This window comes from Papaver somniferum, unplaced genomic scaffold, assembly GCF_003573695.1.
Source record: "Papaver somniferum cultivar HN1 unplaced genomic scaffold, ASM357369v1 unplaced-scaffold_158, whole genome shotgun sequence".
Classification (NCBI taxonomy): Eukaryota; Viridiplantae; Streptophyta; class Magnoliopsida; order Ranunculales; family Papaveraceae; genus Papaver; species Papaver somniferum.
In genome coordinates, this window is record NW_020625264.1 from 2,001,499 (window position 1) to 2,019,683 (window position 18,185).

An 18,185-nucleotide genomic window follows, 5' to 3' on the forward strand; every position below is an offset into this window, starting at 1 on the left:
CATTCAATCCTTTATCAATACTTGCATATCAACATACGAAAGACTTAATTTTTGACCACGTATCATAGTTCACGGACGTAAACACACATATCCCATAACAAATTGCAATATATAAAACCATAAAGATTAATACTGAAAAATCATCTTCCAAACAACTTTAGAATTTAAGTAAATCTAAAAACATTGAAGATGAAAAGCGTTCGACATAGCTATGTGTAATCACAATAATGGATATTCCAAACTCTATTTATTCTTCCTAAAAACACAAGAATAAAAATATTATAAGAAGATTTCCTAGACACAATAAAACCAACAAGCTAAAGAACAAGGACAGACTCGTAAACCATCAAATCGAACACGAACTGAAATCAAATAGACGTTTCGGAATCCTCACGAGCCTTGAGGTCTTTCAGTACTGCTTCTTAAGAGAAGATATCCTCATTGAGAATATCTTTAACATGTGTCTTTGTGAGACCAAGGTCAGAAGTAACCTTTTTCAACTCATTTCTTAACAAATCAAGACTCTTCAAAGTATCAACGAGTTGCAGTTTTTCTTCCTCAAAATATTTAAGAAAATCATGAACCACTTCAGCAGAAACCATATCCTCATTCTCAACATCCCGATGTGTATAGGCATAGTAACATGAGGCATTAGGATGATAATCTTCTATTAGGGTTCTTTTCTTCCTTCCCTTGGACTCGAAACCAATACCTTTGTCAAGAAAACCTTTTGCAAAACCGCTAGAGTTAGAAGAAGATATTCTTGACAAACCACAAAATATCCCAAAGTATGCGTATGTGACTCAAGGGTTTTGGTATTTAAATGGTTTCTTAGGGAAGGTAACATTTAGGGTTTCTATTGATTCGTGACAGTAATACGGGTACTCGTACGAACACAACTTGACCCAACAACAAAGGTACGCAATCGGTCGTATTTTTTACGGTAAGACAAAATTTCTGCTATGTGAAAATTGTCACATGATTTTTTGGCTCAATAAATTTTATATCTCCATAGAGAAATAATTTAGATCACAAAACCTAGTTGCAACGCAAACAAAAGAAGAACAACATCAGACACAACCAATACTTTAAGCAGTGTTGTTTGCAGATAATAGTTTAGCTATGCACGATAAGAAAATAACTCAACTAAACAGAAAGCAATTTTGCCAACAGTATACCTGATTATTAACACATTTTACTCAGCATGATTTTTATGAGTAATTTTTCAATCCTTGTGATTCATTGACACAAGTATGAGCTCTAAGCTCATTAAATGAACTGTGTTTACGGTTGAGTCTCTTTTTCCTTTCAAATCTAGGAAAGAAATATTTTTTATGTGAGAAATTATCATAAAACTTATGGTCATCATAATACGAGACAAGGTTTGAGCTCTTACCAGAAGAATTTTTACCGGAGGAAGTTGACAGTCTGTTGATGATTTCTTTATTACCTTCAATTATCACCTTTAGGTTATTTCTCATATTATCATTTTTTCTCCCTTCTTCGGAAACCTTGTTCACATCAAAATTAATATTATCTCCCTTTTTGATAGAAGAAAACAACTAATGTCTTCTTAGACGATTTTTGTTGAGACGTCTGTTATGCTTATGAGCATTTGAAGAACTGATAGAACTGACTTTCATGGTAGAACTCACAGGGTGAGTACTGAAACCAATTGGTTTATACATACGAATGTCAGTTACACATTTGAGGATTAAATCTAAGGTGTGTTGAATTCGAACAATGTAATTGTTATTCAACCTAGAGTTTCTCTTTTGCTTAACATGCCCTTTTGAATAACAAATGAGACATACTTTCTGATCATGAGGGTGATTAGAAAGTTTCGTCTTAAAATTAACATCATCATTTTAAGACTTCATTCCATGTGATGTGCAACATCCTTGATTAGAAGAGGCTATAAGCACAACTATTCCAATAGAAGGTAATTCCAATTTTACCTATGGAACTGTAACTCTCTCAGTTGCAATCGGAGTAGATGGTATAGAGGACTTTTTGGAACATCCTTTAATCTAGAGTTTATTCAAGTGATGTTCAATTTCCAAAGCATCCTTTTTTAGGATTGCCTCAAGTAAGATACATGAAGACTGAACTTCAGCGTCTTTGGAATCATAGTCTCTTACTATACCGAAAAGAACATTAACATTGTTTTTCAACCGATTAGATATATTAGCTTGGATTCTAAAAAGGTTAAGAATCAGTTTACTCTCTTTAGCTGCTTCCCTTTTGTCGGAGTCAGACTCTTTTGAAGGGTAATCGGGATAACACATGTCATTGTTAGTGTGTATCGTTAGAACACTAGGTTCGTCTATATTTGAGATTTAAGAATCTTTCTCTTTAATAGGAATTGCCGAAACATACCTTTTATTTCTGGTGACGCGTTTATCAGAGAGATTACTGTCCATATAGTCATATTGCTACAAACGTACAGACTTATAAGGTATTTAAATGTGTTTGCCTGCTCTGATACCAATTGAAAAAGCGGGGGTCTAACAACCTCACCCAATATTTCGCTTAGCAATCTGTATGGACAAACTCCAATATTCTCCATCTTTGATATAGTTTAGTGAGACTGAGAAATGGATTTGAAGCTGTTAATCATAGACTTAAACAATTTTATTTAAGTTGTAGTAGTTTTGGTGAGAGTTCATCATATGGTCATTGTTGTTGATATCATCTAATCAATAAATCATCTTTGATATGGTTTAGTGAGACTGAGAAATGGATTTGAAAATGTTAATCATAGACTTAGATATGGAATATCATTTTGTCAAATTGAAGTAATTTTAAGGAGGATGGTGATCTTGATGATTGTTTTCTCAAAATTGATAGCAAAAAAACGTAACAAGAAAAATCTTAAGTTTTCTTTTTCGGTTAAAATGGTGACATTGTAAAGAAAATAAAAACATCTCTCTGTCACTTCAATTTTGTTGTTATATATCTGTTTGTCTAGCGGGTCAAATATCATTTTGTCCTTTTAATACTCTTACATATTTTAATATATTAAAAAGACTTAGAATCATGTGAATTATCATTTCTTGTTTACACTTTTGTAAATTACATCCTCATGAGACTTAACTACTTTATTCTTTAGCATAATAGACAATGAAATAACTTACGATATAATTAGTCTATTTTTTTTCTTTTCTAGTTTAGGTTTATTTACCATTGTAAATATATGGTTTGGATCCTCCAATCTTGTTGAAACTATGAAGACCAACTTCTGGTGCATGTGAATTGATTCAAGAAATGACCAAGGCACTTGGAGGAAACAATAAGGGAGATACGACCATACATAAGTTCCTAAAGCAGATACTTGAGAATGTAAGAAAACACAAATCCGAATTATCTATTAATATACCCGATAACATCCATCCAAAATTTCTTTCATACTTGCAACACCATCCGAAGAAGATGATGAATCTAGAAGTGACTTCCTTGTCTCTCTAGTAAAGTCCGAGGGAGACAACGTTCAAGTGAAAGAGAATCTTTGTTGTATCGGTTGTGTCACCGAAGATGCACTAGCCTTGTTTGAAAAATACAAATAAGTTTCGTATTGTAGTATATCAAACTTTAAATTATGTAGCTTCTTTAGTGGCCAAGTTTCGATGTCGAAAATTTTAGTTTCAGTATATATTGTGTTAACTCATATTAGAAATGCATAGTGGGGGCTACTCGCATAGCCGTATAGCTTGTTCGTGATGTTGTTTACTGGACAAGCCAACCAAGGGGATAACTTAATAACTTTTGTAGGCACAATAATAAGAACGTCTCTAATTTCTTTTTCCTTAATAGTTAAATTATTTTATGTTACTATAGAATGTTTATCATTGTCTACTTCGGTATACATTATGATGATATTATTTGTTTGCATTTCTAAAATGAAGTCACTATCTCATTCGGAGAAATAAAATATGTTAAGAAGACTTCGAACTGTGTGAATTATCATTTTTTATTTAAATTTTTTTATTTTAGCATAGGAAACACATTTTAATATTAAAGTATTTAATGAAAAATATAATATATATATAGATATATACCGTAGTCAAGTAGTGGAACATACTTTATAAGCCACCGATGAGTTTTGATGAAGCTTTTTCTTCTTCGTTTTCAATATCATTTGACTTGACTACTTTAATTTTTTTCTTAAAGATAGTCCGATCGGGATTCACGAATCCTTTAGTGAATACTTCAAAAGTTGTTACCTAATATAATTTCTTAAGAAAACCTAGGTCTTTAGAGGACTACTGTGGATGCAACTAGGACACATAAGTGCCATGATTGAGATTTTAGTTTGCAGAGAGTCTTCTGTTTATAATGATGAACAAAGCTAGGTAGCTTAATTACAATCAAAGATGAGTTTGTGAACCAGTTTCCATGTTTACAAATTACTTTGAAACCAAGTAAGCTTAACTTCTCAATATAGATTGATCATACAAGCACGTGAGAAGTTTTCCTTGAATTACAAAGTACAATTTTTCAACCGCGTTTCTCGATATAAGCTATGTGCACCAAAGAGTTAATTTGTTTGTGAACCGTCAAGCAATCATATAGCAAAGTCAACTAAAGAAACAAGATCACCTGTTGAAACTTACGACAATTTTGAACCTGCTCTCCTAGCAAGACACCAACATTTCAATCACTAATAATAAATTCTTATCATTTATAAATAAATAAATCAGTTCACGAACAATCCAACATAATTTATGAACAAATTGTTGTCTTAGAGTTCTAAAACTTTTGATATCCATAAATCCACAAACTTTCCAAATCAATTTGTATATTTAAGTTATAAGTAGTGTCTAGAAACCTCTTAAAACCAACTAGTTAGCTATCAAACCTAGTTAATTTGTTTGCGCGAGTTACTAAGAGAATAATTAATTCATCAAGTATTTTATTTATAAGCTCAAAGTTTGTGTACTGACCAAATCGGTTCCTGAGCATAAATCTAGCTTGATGTCTCTTATCAACTTCTTACGCAATTATGATATTTTGAACAATAAGTTGTTCTCAAGCTATTATGCGATAAGTTCTTTAATGCTTGAATTTGTAGTTCGATGTTTATCATGTACTAGCTTGAACTCAATTATTTTTTTTTGCAATATTCATCGATAATACAAGTCATACGATATTGTCTCAGAAGAAAGAATGTTAGAACTATGAGTAAATAGGATAGTCAGTCTTCACATACGTTTATTGATGAATTTCTCGTAGATGTCTCTATTGTTCTTCAATATTTAATCTTCAATGCCGGTTGGTGAATTTTGATACTCAACTACCATATTTATTCCTAATCCCGGACTCGTTTTAGTAAACTGTAGATCAAGATATAATTCCGATCACCTAAATTTGACAACAAACTTGACACACCAAAACTCGTAAGTTTAACCTAGCGAGGCTCTAACACAAACACCTGAAATAACATTTTTACTTCGTAAAGTCATTCTCAGATATTATTACCAACCTAACATTTACTTTTATAACTTTTGTTGCTTCTGTAGAAGCACTTCGCCTTTGGTAGTACCGGAAAACTCTTTCCGCAGTGCAAAACGTGCCAGACCCGGCCCGTAATATAAGGCTAAAAAACTTCACAGTCCTAACAGTCCATAGGTTCTTCTTAAAACCCACCATCCCGTTTATCAGAAACAAAAAACTAGGGATTATAAAATTTCGGAGGCAGCTCCTCTTCCTCCGCCTTTCTCCACCTTCTTAAACCCCAATTTCTGAACCCTAATACAACCAAACCATGGAAGGAGTGGAGCTTCATGAAGACGCCTTACCGATCAATCAAGAAGATGAAGATATATGCGATTCAATCCTTTCCCGATTCGGAACTTCAACAAAAGAACTCCACCAACATCTCTGTGCAGTAGTGGGTGCAATCTCAGCAGAACTCAAAGAATCAACAAAACAAACTTCAATCTCTGTGATATACTATTTCGGTGCTACGACTTCGTCTTTAACTAAGTTATCTGAAGAATCAAATCCATCTGAACATATCATTACAGCTTTGTTGACGTTTCTGTCGATGGTGTTGCCGAGAGTTTCTAAGGCGATTTTGGGGAAGAAGAGAAGTGAAGTGAGTGGACCGATTTTGAAGGTTTTGGGAAGGAAGGGTGGTGAATCGGGTGATGTTGGTTCAGTGATTTCTGGGTTGAAATGTTTGGGGTATTTGGTTGTTGTTGGTGATAAAGGGAATTGGAGTGAGATTGAGAAGTTGTATGATGTTGTTCTTGGTTTCATTTCTGATCACAGGGAGAAGGTAAAATTGCTATGAATTTCAATTTGTTTCTGTAATTTCATTTTATAATTTGTTGTTTTAGACCAACTCAGCCATGTTTTGGCACATAATCGATTAGCTATGACTGGCAGGCTTCAGTCGTAGTCTCTATATTAACATGAACAGGTTAGGAAGCATTGCCATTTGTGTCTCCCCTATATACTACGAAGTTTTAGCATAATCAATTGCAATGTACATGCAGAACAAAAGTTTTAGAACTAGATATGAATGGAAGTTGTATGAGGTTGTTCTTGGATTCATTATGAGAATTGGGAGAAGGTAAAAGTTGGTATGAATTTGATTTTGTTTCTGTAATTTCGTTTCATAATTCGTGTCATAGACCAACTCGACAGTGTTTTGAAACATAATTGATTAGATATGAGTGGCCCGCCTCAGGTTAGGAAGCATTATCGTTTGTATCTGCGCAATATACTACAAACTTTTAGCATAATCAATTGTTATTCTGCATTTACATTGAATTGAATTAGATATGAGTGGAATGTGTGCTAATAAGGTGGATATGAACAGGTTAGGAAGCAATGTCATACTTGTCTCCATGATGTACTACAAAGTTTTAAAGGAACTGGAATGCTGGCACCTGCTTGTGAAGGTATCACGAGGATATTCGAGAGGAATCTTCTATTTGCCTGTAAATCGAATGCAGCTAGTACATCTGATGGTGGATCAGGAGGAGCTCAGGCGGTCTTATACATAATACATTGTTTGAAGAATTGTCTTCCGCTTATGGCCAAAAAGAACATTACGAGTGTTCTTAATCATTACAAGTCATTATTGGATCTGGATCAACCTATTGTGAATAGACTTATCACCGATAACTTGAATGCGCTGTGTATCCACCCGACTTCAGAAGTTTCACCAGAAGTTTTGGGAGATCTTTTGGGGTCACTAGCAAACGCTGTCCACAAAGGTAACCGGACTGCTGATAGCATGACATTCACTGGACGCTTGCTCGATGTTGGTATGAGAAAAGTTTACCCGCTGGATAGGCAAGGATGTGTGGTTAAGCTCCCTGATGTGTTCAGAGCACTAGCAGGTTTGTTACTTGATCTGCTCATTAAACTTTGTTTACTATTTTAGTATTCGTTTAGGGCTTTAATATCTGATGGGCATTCCTTGTTCGACCCATGAACAGAAATTTTGGCATGTGAGCATGAGGAGGCAATATTTGCGGCTGCAGAGGCATTGAAGAGTTTGATACATGCTTGCATTGATGAAATTTTGATCAAACAAGGAGTGAATCAGATAGTGTTGAACTCTGATGAGGAAACAAGAAAGTCCGGGAAAACTATTATAGAGAGAATATGTGTCATCATTGAGAGCTTGCTTGGTTATAAGTATAATGATGTGCTGGATTTGGCTTTTCAGGTTGTTTCCGCCATGTTTGATAAAATAGGTACTTATACGCAAGGTCCCAGCTATTTTCAAACAACACAGATATTTATATGAATATCTCTGATATAAATATCTGAGAATTTTTATATCAATCATTTATTGTATGGCACTGCATTGAATAACCAATTCTAAACATTCAGGAAATCATTCTTCATACTTATTGAGGGGAACCCTAAGGAGCCTGGCAAATATCCAGGACCGGACAGACGAAGATCTTGCATACAGGAAACAGGTAACCTAGATGCAACCTTTAAAATGAATTGTTCAAGTTCACTTTTAATGAATTGTTCAAGTTCTCTGATGTTAAACCGCTTTAAAATATTCCATTAATGATACTTTAGTTTGCAGGAAATATAAAACAAATATTCATTGAATAAAATGAATGCAACAGTTAACCTTCCATTATTCAAGTGTCAAGCTGTTGAGTGGGGTTTTGTTTTTTATCATCTATGAATTTGCAGGTTACTTAAATTAGTTTTCACAATTTTAGTGCTTTCAGGATTAAGGAATATTGGCATGTCGCGGTTTTGCTTTATAATTATTATCGCTGAGATTCTTCTTTAGAGAAACCACCATGTATCTCTATAATTGCATTTGTTTACATCTGGTGCAAATCATGTAATTTTATATACTTGGGTGGGTGCGTATGTGCAAAGTTCTCTAGCATCTCCACGGAGTTTTTCCACTTTCATTAGCCATCTTCTTTTATTTTCTTCCCCGTTAATGGCTCGTATTATGACGTAACTTATGTTAAAATTGCATCTAGTGTATACTTCAATGGCTGGCTGGTTAACAACATTCATATCATATTTGATCTACAGCTACACAAATGTATTGGTTCAGCTCTTGGTGCATTAGGACCTGAAACTTTTTTGAGCATATTGCCGCTCAATTTGGAGTCAGAAGATGTGTCCGAGAGTGGTGATTGGTTGTTTCCTATTTTGAAGCACTATACTGTTGGAGCCAGTCTAAGCTTCTTTACAAAGTCCATTCTTGATAAGGTTAAATTTGTAAAGAAGAAATCTCAGAGGGTATGAATCTAATTCACCAATTTTCTCACTCTCCCTCCCTTCTCTTCTATGTGTGTCTATGTTCTCGCCTTCCCTCCCTTCTCTTCTTTGTGTGTCTAATCTAACTATTTGCGCATACATTTTGAAGCTTGAGCAAGAGGGTCGGATATACTTATCAAGGAGAGCAGAAGCACTGGTGTATTCACTTTGGTCTTTGTTTCCAGCCTTTTGCAACTATCCCGTGGATACTGCTAATAGTTTCAAGGTTCTCGAAGAAGCATTATGCAGGGCCCTTCGTGAAGAACCTGATGTGCTTGGGATAATATGTTCCGGTTTGCAGATACTCATTCAACAGAATAACAAAATGGTGAAAGGAAATAATGATCTGCCCACTAACGAATTAAGCATTCCTGAGAAAAGAGCTGTGGCTCTTTATACACCAGAAGTTGCAAAGGCAAACTTGAAGGCTTTGAGGTCGTCGGCTCGTGAGTTCTTGTCAGTTTTATCTAGTATATTTTTGAGCGGTGCTGATGTTGAGCATTTGCGTGCTGAGGTTGAACGCCTGAAGAAGACCATGCCTGAAAACACGACAACCATTGAGGATTTAGAAAAGAAGTTGAAGGAGGCTGAGGCTTCAAAAGATTGTGGTGGATCTTTGCAGGTACCTTTGTTTCCTTTTTCACCCATCAACATGGATTGGCACTTCTATGCATTCATGAATCCTATAAAAGTGTTAGGATGCAACGTTATAATTTTTTTTTTTTTTTTTGCAGTCTACAATTAGTGAATTTGCTTCCATAGCGGATAAGAAAGATATCCAGTGGTCTTTTACGAGAACCATGAAGAGGCTTTTGAAGGTGACTAAAGAGTCTCTTGAATCAGAAAAATCTAAAAAATCCAGTTCTATGGAGGTTGATCCTGTGAATGAACTCTCACCAAAGGCTGCAAGGTGGTTGCTTTCTTGCTATAATTCTACCGTACTCAGTTATGTTATCTTTGTTAAGGAGTTCGTTGCCGATGCAAGACAGAAGTCAATTTCCTGACTTTCTTTTTCTTTGGCAGGGCACAACTATTGGATTTGGCTGTATCACATCTTCCTGGTTTGGATCCTGAAGCAGTTAAGTTACTGAATACCTCAATACGTCCAGCATTAGAGGTCAGTCAATGTTCTGCTCCTTCTTATCCACTTTATTCTTAATGGGGTTACCTGTACTAGTTTGTTATTGTGGCTGCCTTAATTAATTGATTACGATTCTTGACTTGCAGGATAGTGAAGGGTTGCTTCAGAAGAAGGCGTACAAAATACTCTCCATTATTCTGAAGGTTGTTAGCAATCTTGCAATTCTTGGGCTTATCACTCTTCTGCTTCATTATGTTCCATGTATCATTTTCTTTCAACTGACATCCTTGGTCAATTTGTTTGGCAGCATCGTAATGAGTTCCTTTCAGAAAATATTGATGACCTACTTCAGCTCTTGCTTGAAGTGCTGCCTTCGTGTCACTTTTCAGCAAAACGTCATAGGCTTCAATGCCTTTATTTCTTGATTGTACATGTTTCGAAGGTATCTATGATCTACTCTGTTTAAGTAGAACCGTCTATCCTGTCAATTGATCACATGCATAAAATCCTAGTTAAGCCACAGGTAACATATCATTGAATGTGTGCTTGTATTTGCAGAATGGTTCAGAACAAAGGAGAAGTGGCATTATAAGTTCCTTCTTAACTGAAATTATACTAGCGGTCAAAGAGGTAATCCCTTTGTTATCCTGGCAAATTTTTTAATATACGTTCCTCCTTTTCTATACGTAAATCTAAATTACCCTATTATGGGGAAATCTTTTGCAGTCCAACAAGAAGACAAGGAATATGGCCTATGACTTGTTAGTACAAATTGGTCATGCGTGTGGTGACGAAGACCAAGGCGGGAACAAAGAAAATTTGCAACAACTGTTTAACATGGTAAGATCTCTTTGCAGTAATTATTGTCTTATTTATTATATTCCTTACTTTTTTCATTATATGAGAATCCCCTCATATATCAAGGTTTCCCGCTCCGGCTAGGATGTGAACTAGCCACATACTTGAAGTATGTGGCCCTACTCTACTTCTGTACTTCTTTACCTGACTATTTAAAAGATTCTATAAGTTGTTCGCTGTGTCAAGTAATGGAGTGTGAAAACATATTTGAAGTATGTGGCCCGTTCACATACTAGCCCGAGCAAAAGGTAAATCAATATTGCTGGGCAGACTATCCCTAACCAATCCCAAGATGGTAAGGTAGGGTTCCCGCCTGATCCAAACACGCTAAAACTGGAGAACAGGTGATTCAGACAATCCTTATCTGGCTCTTCTGATACTTTGCGGGTCAGGTTTGGTATTGGCCGAAACATTTGTGACTGACACTTGCATATCCTGCAGATCATGATTGGTATAGGCTGGTTGTGTATAATATATCTCATTTCTTATGATCTCAGGTAGCCGGTGGCCTGGCTGGTGAAACACCTCAGATGATCAGTGCTGCAGTTAAAGGGTTGGCTCGGTTGGCCTATGAGTTCTCGTATCTTGTTTCATCAGCATGTAATGTGCTTCCATCATCGTTCCTTTTGCTGCAAAGAAAGAATCGAGAAATTATCAAGGTTAGTTCCCTCTCTGTTGGATATTATTTTTATCAAGGGAGGCTTAATCAGTTACTTCAAATATTCTCGTAAAAACCCATCAAATTAGTCAATGTTTTCCTTAACTACTTTGTTACCGTAACTTACTTTTGTGAGTTTACTTTTGTAGGCTAATTTAGGACTACTGAAGGTTTTGGTGGCCAGATCACCAGCTGAGTGGTTACAAACACACTTGAGAAGTGTGGTTGAAGGACTGTTGAGGTGGCAGGACGACTCTAAGAAGCATTTTAAAGCGAAGGTATGTATCCAAGTTAATTTATTTTGTTTGTACTTTTGAGGGTCAGTTTTGTTAGTTAGAGTGTATCTTAAACTTGCATGTGCCCATTTTGGTTTTGCAGGTCAAGCTTCTTCTTGAAATGCTTGTTAAGAAATGTGGTCTTGATGCTGTTAAAGCAGTGATGCCTGAAGAACACATCAAACTGCTTAAAAATATAAAAAAGGTCAGAGATAAGTTCGTATTGGTTATGTTTCCTTTTGTTTTATTAGTTGTTAAACTGCCGTTCTGATCAATATATGTGGTTATTAAACACAGCTCAATGATCGGAAAGATCGGAAAGATGATGCTGCCTCCATGGAAAGTAAATCTGTTCGCTCAAAAGCAACCACATCAAGGTAATCTGGAATCCTATCTTGTTGTGCGAACTAATCAACAGTGTAGTCTCATTGTTTGCAATGTTGACTAAACTGAAGATATGGTACCTAAAATGTTGATTGGATTCTTGATCTTATGTTTGACAATTGGGTGCTTTTCAGGTTAAGCAAATGGAATCATACCAAGATATTTTCAGATTTCGGAGACGATTCTGAGGATAATAGTGATATGGAAGCAGAAACTGTTACTAGTCGACGAACTGCTTCTCAGTTCAATACCAAAGCATCTGCAGCAAGGTCAGTTACTACAGTGCTTGAACAGAGTTCGTCCTATCATTATGAGATGAATATTTTTAGTCTTTTAGTAGAGTATCGAGTTGTCTATTTCTTACATATTCAGACTGCAGTGAGATTATCGAACAGTTGATGTTCATGGGAATGATAAACGTAGGCTCTAGGTTGTCCTGACATAACCATAACCTGATCCAAAACATTCAAAATCATGAAAGCTGTTCGGTTTGTTCTGCCTTATTTATCTGACTTTCAACGAGTTCAACAGTTTTGTGTATGACGACTCTTTATGATGATACACAATCTTGATACAGAAGGCAATGTTCAAAGTATAAATGAAATAAAGGAAATCAATCTTGTAGCATGCCAATATGATTTACTTGTGGCATATGGACTGTGTAGGTCAAAGCAAACACGCCGTTCTGCCAAGAGGAGCTTGCCAGAGGACTTCATAGACCAGTTTGAAGACGACCCTCTAGATTTGCTAGACCAGCTAAAAACTAGGTCAGCACTCCGGAGTAATGAGAGCAGCAAAAGACAACAGGATTCTGATGATGAGGTTGAGATCGAAGACGGGAAATTAGTAATTCGTGAGGGAGGAAGGCCGAAGAGAGATGCTCCATCTGAGCCTGACACAGACTCAAGAAGTCGAGCTAGCGGTAGTCGTATGTCATCCAAGTCTTCGAACGACCAAAAGAAGCGCAGGAAAACATCAGAGTCTGGATGGGCATATACCGGACAAGAGTATGCTAGTAAGAAGGCTGGTGGAGATTTGAAGAAGAAGGACAAGCTTGAGCCATATGCTTATTGGCCACTTGACAGGAAAATGATGAGCCGTAGACCAGAGCATCGGGCGGCAGCTAGGAAAGGTATGGCTAGTGTTGTAAGAATGACAAAGAAGCTTGAAGGCAAGAGTGCTTCTGCTTTGCTGTCTTCTAATGGCGGTGCAGAGTTTAAGAGGAAGCAAAATAAAAGTGGTAGCAGCAGCAGCAGCCGCCGCAAGAGAAGGTAGAAAGAGGTTCTGGACTCTTGTCATAAAGTGTACCAAGTGGATAAATCAGTTTTTTTGATTTTCGCGGTGAAGGGTTATTTGGGTATAGCGTGACGGTTTACGCGAGTTTTGGCTGGCTTTGTGATGCTTTTTGCTGCCCTTGTTTGTTTCATGTATGTTAGGAAACGTTTACAGATGCTGTGATATTTTGGTAATAGTTTTTCTTTCGGGGCTGTGCTTTTTTGGAATCTTCTTCTGAGTTTGTATTGCTAATGTACATAACACTTGGCTGAGAGACTGTGGAAGCCTGGGCATTTGCCAAAAATCTTGCTCGACCTAAATTTTGCTCAGAGACCAACGTTTTGGGACGGAATCTGAATTGTTACCCACCTTCTGTCCAGTGACCTATCTTTGGTATTCAAATTTTGCCAATATGGCTCAAATTTTTATGTAAGGTAACATTTAAAAGCTGTAGAATGAGTCAGCATTCCATTCAGATGTAGCTGAACTTGGCTTATGATTATTTAGGTTCCAGACTTGCAAAATATCTGAAGCAGACTGGAAATTGAAAGATTGAAAGTAGGAGAAGAAAATATTTTAGTACCCAATCCTGGGAATTACACAAATCTATGTAAACCCTCGCGAGGGATTCTGGAAACATCATGATTACAAAAATTATTAAGCGTCTTCAGAGCTCGTTAGTAAGAGCAGTTCCTATGGGAATGAACAAACACAAACATTTGTACCCAGTTGACAGCATTGGGCTCTCAAGATGAGAATGCTGGTCATCATCACGAGGGAACTGAAGTTCCTCGATATCAGCAACAGGAATGGTATTTACAAATCTTTAGTAACCACAAAATGCTGACTTTTGTCACCCAATGATTCTCAAGAAACCGCAGAATGCCGACTTTTGTCTTGTTGAGGCTGAACAGGATAGAGGCTTCCCGTAGATGTTGTGATTATGGACGTGCTGAAGAAAAAAGGAACGGAAGACAATCCATCGATCTCGATCTTCTTGAACGTCTTTTTTCTGCTTTCATATAAATGCAAAAAGGCAAACTTTCTATAGAGTGAATGATCTTCAGAGTATATGGAGAGTAGTAGCTGGTCACCAACTCCATGAAACTCGACATATCTAGGATAATGAGAATAGGGTAATGCAATAGTCTCAGCGATCCAATTCCTTTCGCCGCTTCCTTGACAGTTCTCCAGTTTTTTGTCATCGGCTCCATCATCTAACATCCACAACTTAACAATGTTGTCGCTCAACAAGTTAACTACAGCTACGCGCCCCATTAACATGAACAGAGCACTATGCCCGTTATACACATGATCCTCGTCAAGGACGAACTTAGGAATGGGGATAACTCTAAACTTCTCACTTCCAACATCCAATGCAACCATAACATCAGGATCAACACTTCCAACATCTAGACTTCTATTCTTGTTTCTCCAATATATGGTACCATTTCCATACACCGAACGCCTTTGCACGTCGAATGAAGGGAACACCTTGTTAATCTTTATTTTGTTGTTCTCATTAGGAACCACATTGATCCTACGCCACTTGGTGTCACGGCCAACAGCCAACACCTCACAACTTGTGTAATCAGGACATTCAGCAATACGGCTAGGCTTGGTTCTATCGGATGATCTACAAAAGCAGAAAACTTTATGTTCCTTCTTCTCCGGATCGAACCCAAAACGATAAATCGCTTCTCGGTGGATTGAGGTGTCTTTGATCCCGTATTTATCTCTTTCGTCTGACAGTAATGTTGATTTGATCCACGGTGATGCTTCTCGTGTGCTTACATTGTATAGCCTAACATCATCATCATCCCAATCTAAGAAACAAGCCAAACCATTTATCAGTCCCAAGAGATATTCGTAATCAAACCATTTATCATCTGTCATAATAACCTTATTCATAATGGTTTCATCACCAATACCACTGCCTTCAACTATGTCCGCAGACAAAATCTGCTGAGGAAACTTATATCCATCGATGCTATATTCTAGTTGCTGCTCATCATCTTCTTCTTGTTGTTCTTTTTCATAGTCTACCTCTTGCTGCTGCCTTGGGTTGATACCAGTGATGAAAAGGATACTCGGGCGTGATTTCAAACAGTTGTTGCTATAGTGTAAATCAGCAAAGTGCCGGTCGTGTTTAATCAAAGACGACCAGTGTTTACATACCGACTTGAAGCGCATGAGTGATTTCGCAGGAAGTCTGCTTAGAATCTCCATCACTATATCATCACTAACAAAACCAGGAAAACTGACCAAATCATCTCGGTTAGCAGCAAGAGCATTGCTGTCAATACTTGTCTTCATTGGCGTGCCGAAACAGAAATTTGACGATATATAACTGAAAATCTCCTCGTCCCTCATCCCCACTATGGAAGTAAAATCGCATGTGCTCCTTGTCTCCTCGGATGGATGGTTCTCTCTTCTCTTAGTTTGGCTACTAGATGGGGCAGCAGCATAGCTTCTTCGCCTAGACGGCTGACGGTCATACCTTGTTCTTGTGTCCAGTGAAAGCCTAGAAGCATGATGGTGGCCTGGGGCATCGTAGCTTCTTCTTCTCCTCCTCTCTGGAGGGAGCCTAGAGGCGTGACGGTCGTATCTTCTTCTCTCCGGATAGCGATTTGTGGGGGTACGATACCTTCTTCTTCTCTCCGGATAGAGATTTGTGGGGGTACGATACCTTCTTCTTCTCTTGGAATCACACCGGTTTGGGGAACGATACCTCGTCCTCCTGCTCGGATAATCAGGGCTGCTGCTGCACTTTCTCTTCCTTATTGAAGGCTGACTACTAAGATTATCACAAGCCTAAGATAACAAACACAAAGTATCAGAATCAATGTTTTAAGTAAATCAAAATTACAACACAGAATCAATTATTTATTTGATGATTGTGGAGGTTGGAATTCACAGTTGGTTGGTAATTCATGGTCAGATTCAACGATTCAAAAATCATTCATTCATTGGAGATACATAATGAAATTGAATAAAGCTAAGCTAGGGCATAAAAAATTGAAATCAGGGAATAATAACAGTTTACCTTGTAATCATCATCATCAGAATCGCCCGAGTACCGCCGGTGAGAAGAATAATCTCTCATCCTCATCTTCTTACCAAATCTGTTTCTTTCTCAGAGAAGACCTTTTTTCTGAATGAACCCAAATCTCTTTTCTCTCTCTCTCTGTATGTATTTATATTTATTTTCGGAATACCGGAAACCGACTTATCCTCTTTCCTAGAATAAGCAACCGGGTTAGATATTACGGGCTGGGACCGTGAAAATCACCCCTCGGACCCGCTAGAGCTTACATAGGTGGGTTATGGGTCTCCCATATTTTTGTGAGGTGCGCTCATATTCACGGGATTTGATCCCGGTGAATGTATCATTAGTGTAGTTATAATCCCCAAACCCCATTCAAAATAAGGTTGGATCAGTTATTATCCCTAAACCCCGTTGAAAATAAGGAATCGGAAAAATCTCCAGTGATGATGCATTTGATAAGATTGTAACAATCATACAAAATGCCCTTAAGGCTATAAGAAACATATAATTGGCATATAAAAGCCACTAAAAGAGATGAAATCAATCAAAAACATAATAACAACATTATTCACAAAGGCTAAAATCACTAAAAAGTGATTTTTATTCATTTATTTAATACTAATAGATAGTAATATTTAGACCAAATTTGTCAAAACATCCGAAGATTTCAGACCAAATATGACAGATTTGGATTATGATTTAAGAGATTTTTAGAGAATTGAATTACAGAGAAGAAACGGTTTTTTTTTTTTGTCTTGGAGAGAGGAGAACGTGCTTTTGTTTCGCCTCCCTGTGGCATATCATGTGGCATGGCCAACCAATTGCACTGCTATGGATAAATCAGTAAACGACTGAGTTTCTAGCCAGCGATATTCATAATATATGCCTATTTCTAGCGACTTTGTGAGACAACGGCGAGATTACGGGATAAATCCCTCGGTGCGTCTATCACTTCTGCTGAAAATAAGGAATCAGGTCTATTCCTATCCACATGCCAAAAAAAACTGGTTTGGCATATCATGTGGCATGACAAACCAGTTGAGCTACTTTAGGAAAACCACTGAGCGACTGAGTTTCTAACGAGCGATATTCATAATGTCGCCGATGATATAGTTTGTATCGTTGGCGCCATTCTTTCTTTCGCGCGTTGTAAATAGTAACACTGGCGATATTGTGATTATCGACCATTAGTTATTCTACAACAACTATTCCCCCTGATGGTTCCTATATATACACCCTTGTACTTCTCCAGATATCTCACACATACTTCTATAGACATCTCACCAATTTCCTTTTCTATATTCTAAATTTTAAATTTCATAAGCATCAATGTCCAGATCCAATGAAGAGAAGAATATTATTATTAATCGGTTCAGATTACAACAAGAAACGTATTGTATGAGGTACAAGAAATTGACGATGAGGAAGCTGAAGATAATAAACTAACCGACACTTTGATGCTTATAAATTACCATAGTAAATTACCAAACACACACACAAATCTATCTAGTGTTTCTGGTAAAAGATAAAAGACTTCTTATTGCTTTTGGACTTCTAGAAGCGAAAAAGGTAAAAACTTAGTTTTGAAACACAACTTCAGAACGACTTTTAAAGGCAAAAACAGTTACCTTTTTGAGAAATAAAATATTTTACTTATGACTTTTAGGATTAACTTCTGACTTTTGGGATTAACTTCTGACATTTTAAATTGACTTTACTTCTGCTTCTGGAAGTCAATCCCAGAAAGTTTGAAGTATTTTTTCTGATTGGAAGACCATCCCTAATGTCGGAATTTGGATAGCACTTACAAAATTACTTTTCCAATTTTGTAATTTAAAAATTTAG

The 18,185-nt window shown here is 36.9% G+C and overlaps 2 protein-coding genes across 2 annotated transcripts; one reads left to right on the plus strand and one right to left on the minus strand.

The window, feature by feature from the left end:
- Window positions 1-5,658: 5,658 nt before the first annotated feature.
- Window positions 5,659-13,565, plus strand: LOC113337157 (RRP12-like protein). Its single transcript, XM_026582846.1, has 18 exons — window positions 5,659-6,280; window positions 6,827-7,352; window positions 7,452-7,712; window positions 7,852-7,943; window positions 8,533-8,742; window positions 8,870-9,382; window positions 9,495-9,670; window positions 9,784-9,877; window positions 9,988-10,044; window positions 10,149-10,283; window positions 10,400-10,471; window positions 10,568-10,681; window positions 11,197-11,358; window positions 11,507-11,635; window positions 11,736-11,837; window positions 11,930-12,009; window positions 12,151-12,285; window positions 12,682-13,565. The coding sequence occupies exons 1-18, from the start codon at window positions 5,765-5,767 to the stop codon at window positions 13,289-13,291; spliced, it is 3,984 nt and encodes a 1,327-aa protein (XP_026438631.1). The 5' UTR covers window positions 5,659-5,764; the 3' UTR covers window positions 13,292-13,565.
- Window positions 13,566-13,835: 270 nt separating this feature from the next.
- On the minus strand, window positions 13,836-16,476 carry LOC113337158. The gene is made up of 2 exons (XM_026582847.1): window positions 16,338-16,476; window positions 13,836-16,105 (listed from the first exon to the last, which is right to left on the minus strand). The coding sequence occupies exons 1-2, from the start codon at window positions 16,401-16,403 to the stop codon at window positions 14,159-14,161; spliced, it is 2,013 nt and encodes a 670-aa protein (XP_026438632.1). The 5' UTR covers window positions 16,404-16,476; the 3' UTR covers window positions 13,836-14,158.
- Between the last annotated feature and the right edge of the window lie 1,709 nt (window positions 16,477-18,185).

Bases quoted from the DNA above. Each gene is read 5' to 3' on its own strand.
- LOC113337158 (XM_026582847.1), bottom strand. From the start codon at position 16,403: ATGAGGATGAGAGATTATTCTTCTCACCGGCGGTACTCGGGCGATTCT. The intron at 16,106-16,337 runs GTAAACTGTTAT...TTGTTATCTTAG, and splicing joins CTGATGATGATGATTACAAG to GCTTGTGATAATCTTAGTAG.
- LOC113337157 (XM_026582846.1), top strand. From the start codon at position 5,765: ATGGAAGGAGTGGAGCTTCATGAAGACGCCTTACCGATCAATCAAGAA. The intron at 6,281-6,826 runs GTAAAATTGCTA...GGATATGAACAG, and splicing joins TTTCTGATCACAGGGAGAAG to GTTAGGAAGCAATGTCATAC. The intron at 7,353-7,451 runs GTTTGTTACTTG...ACCCATGAACAG, and splicing joins TGTGTTCAGAGCACTAGCAG to AAATTTTGGCATGTGAGCAT.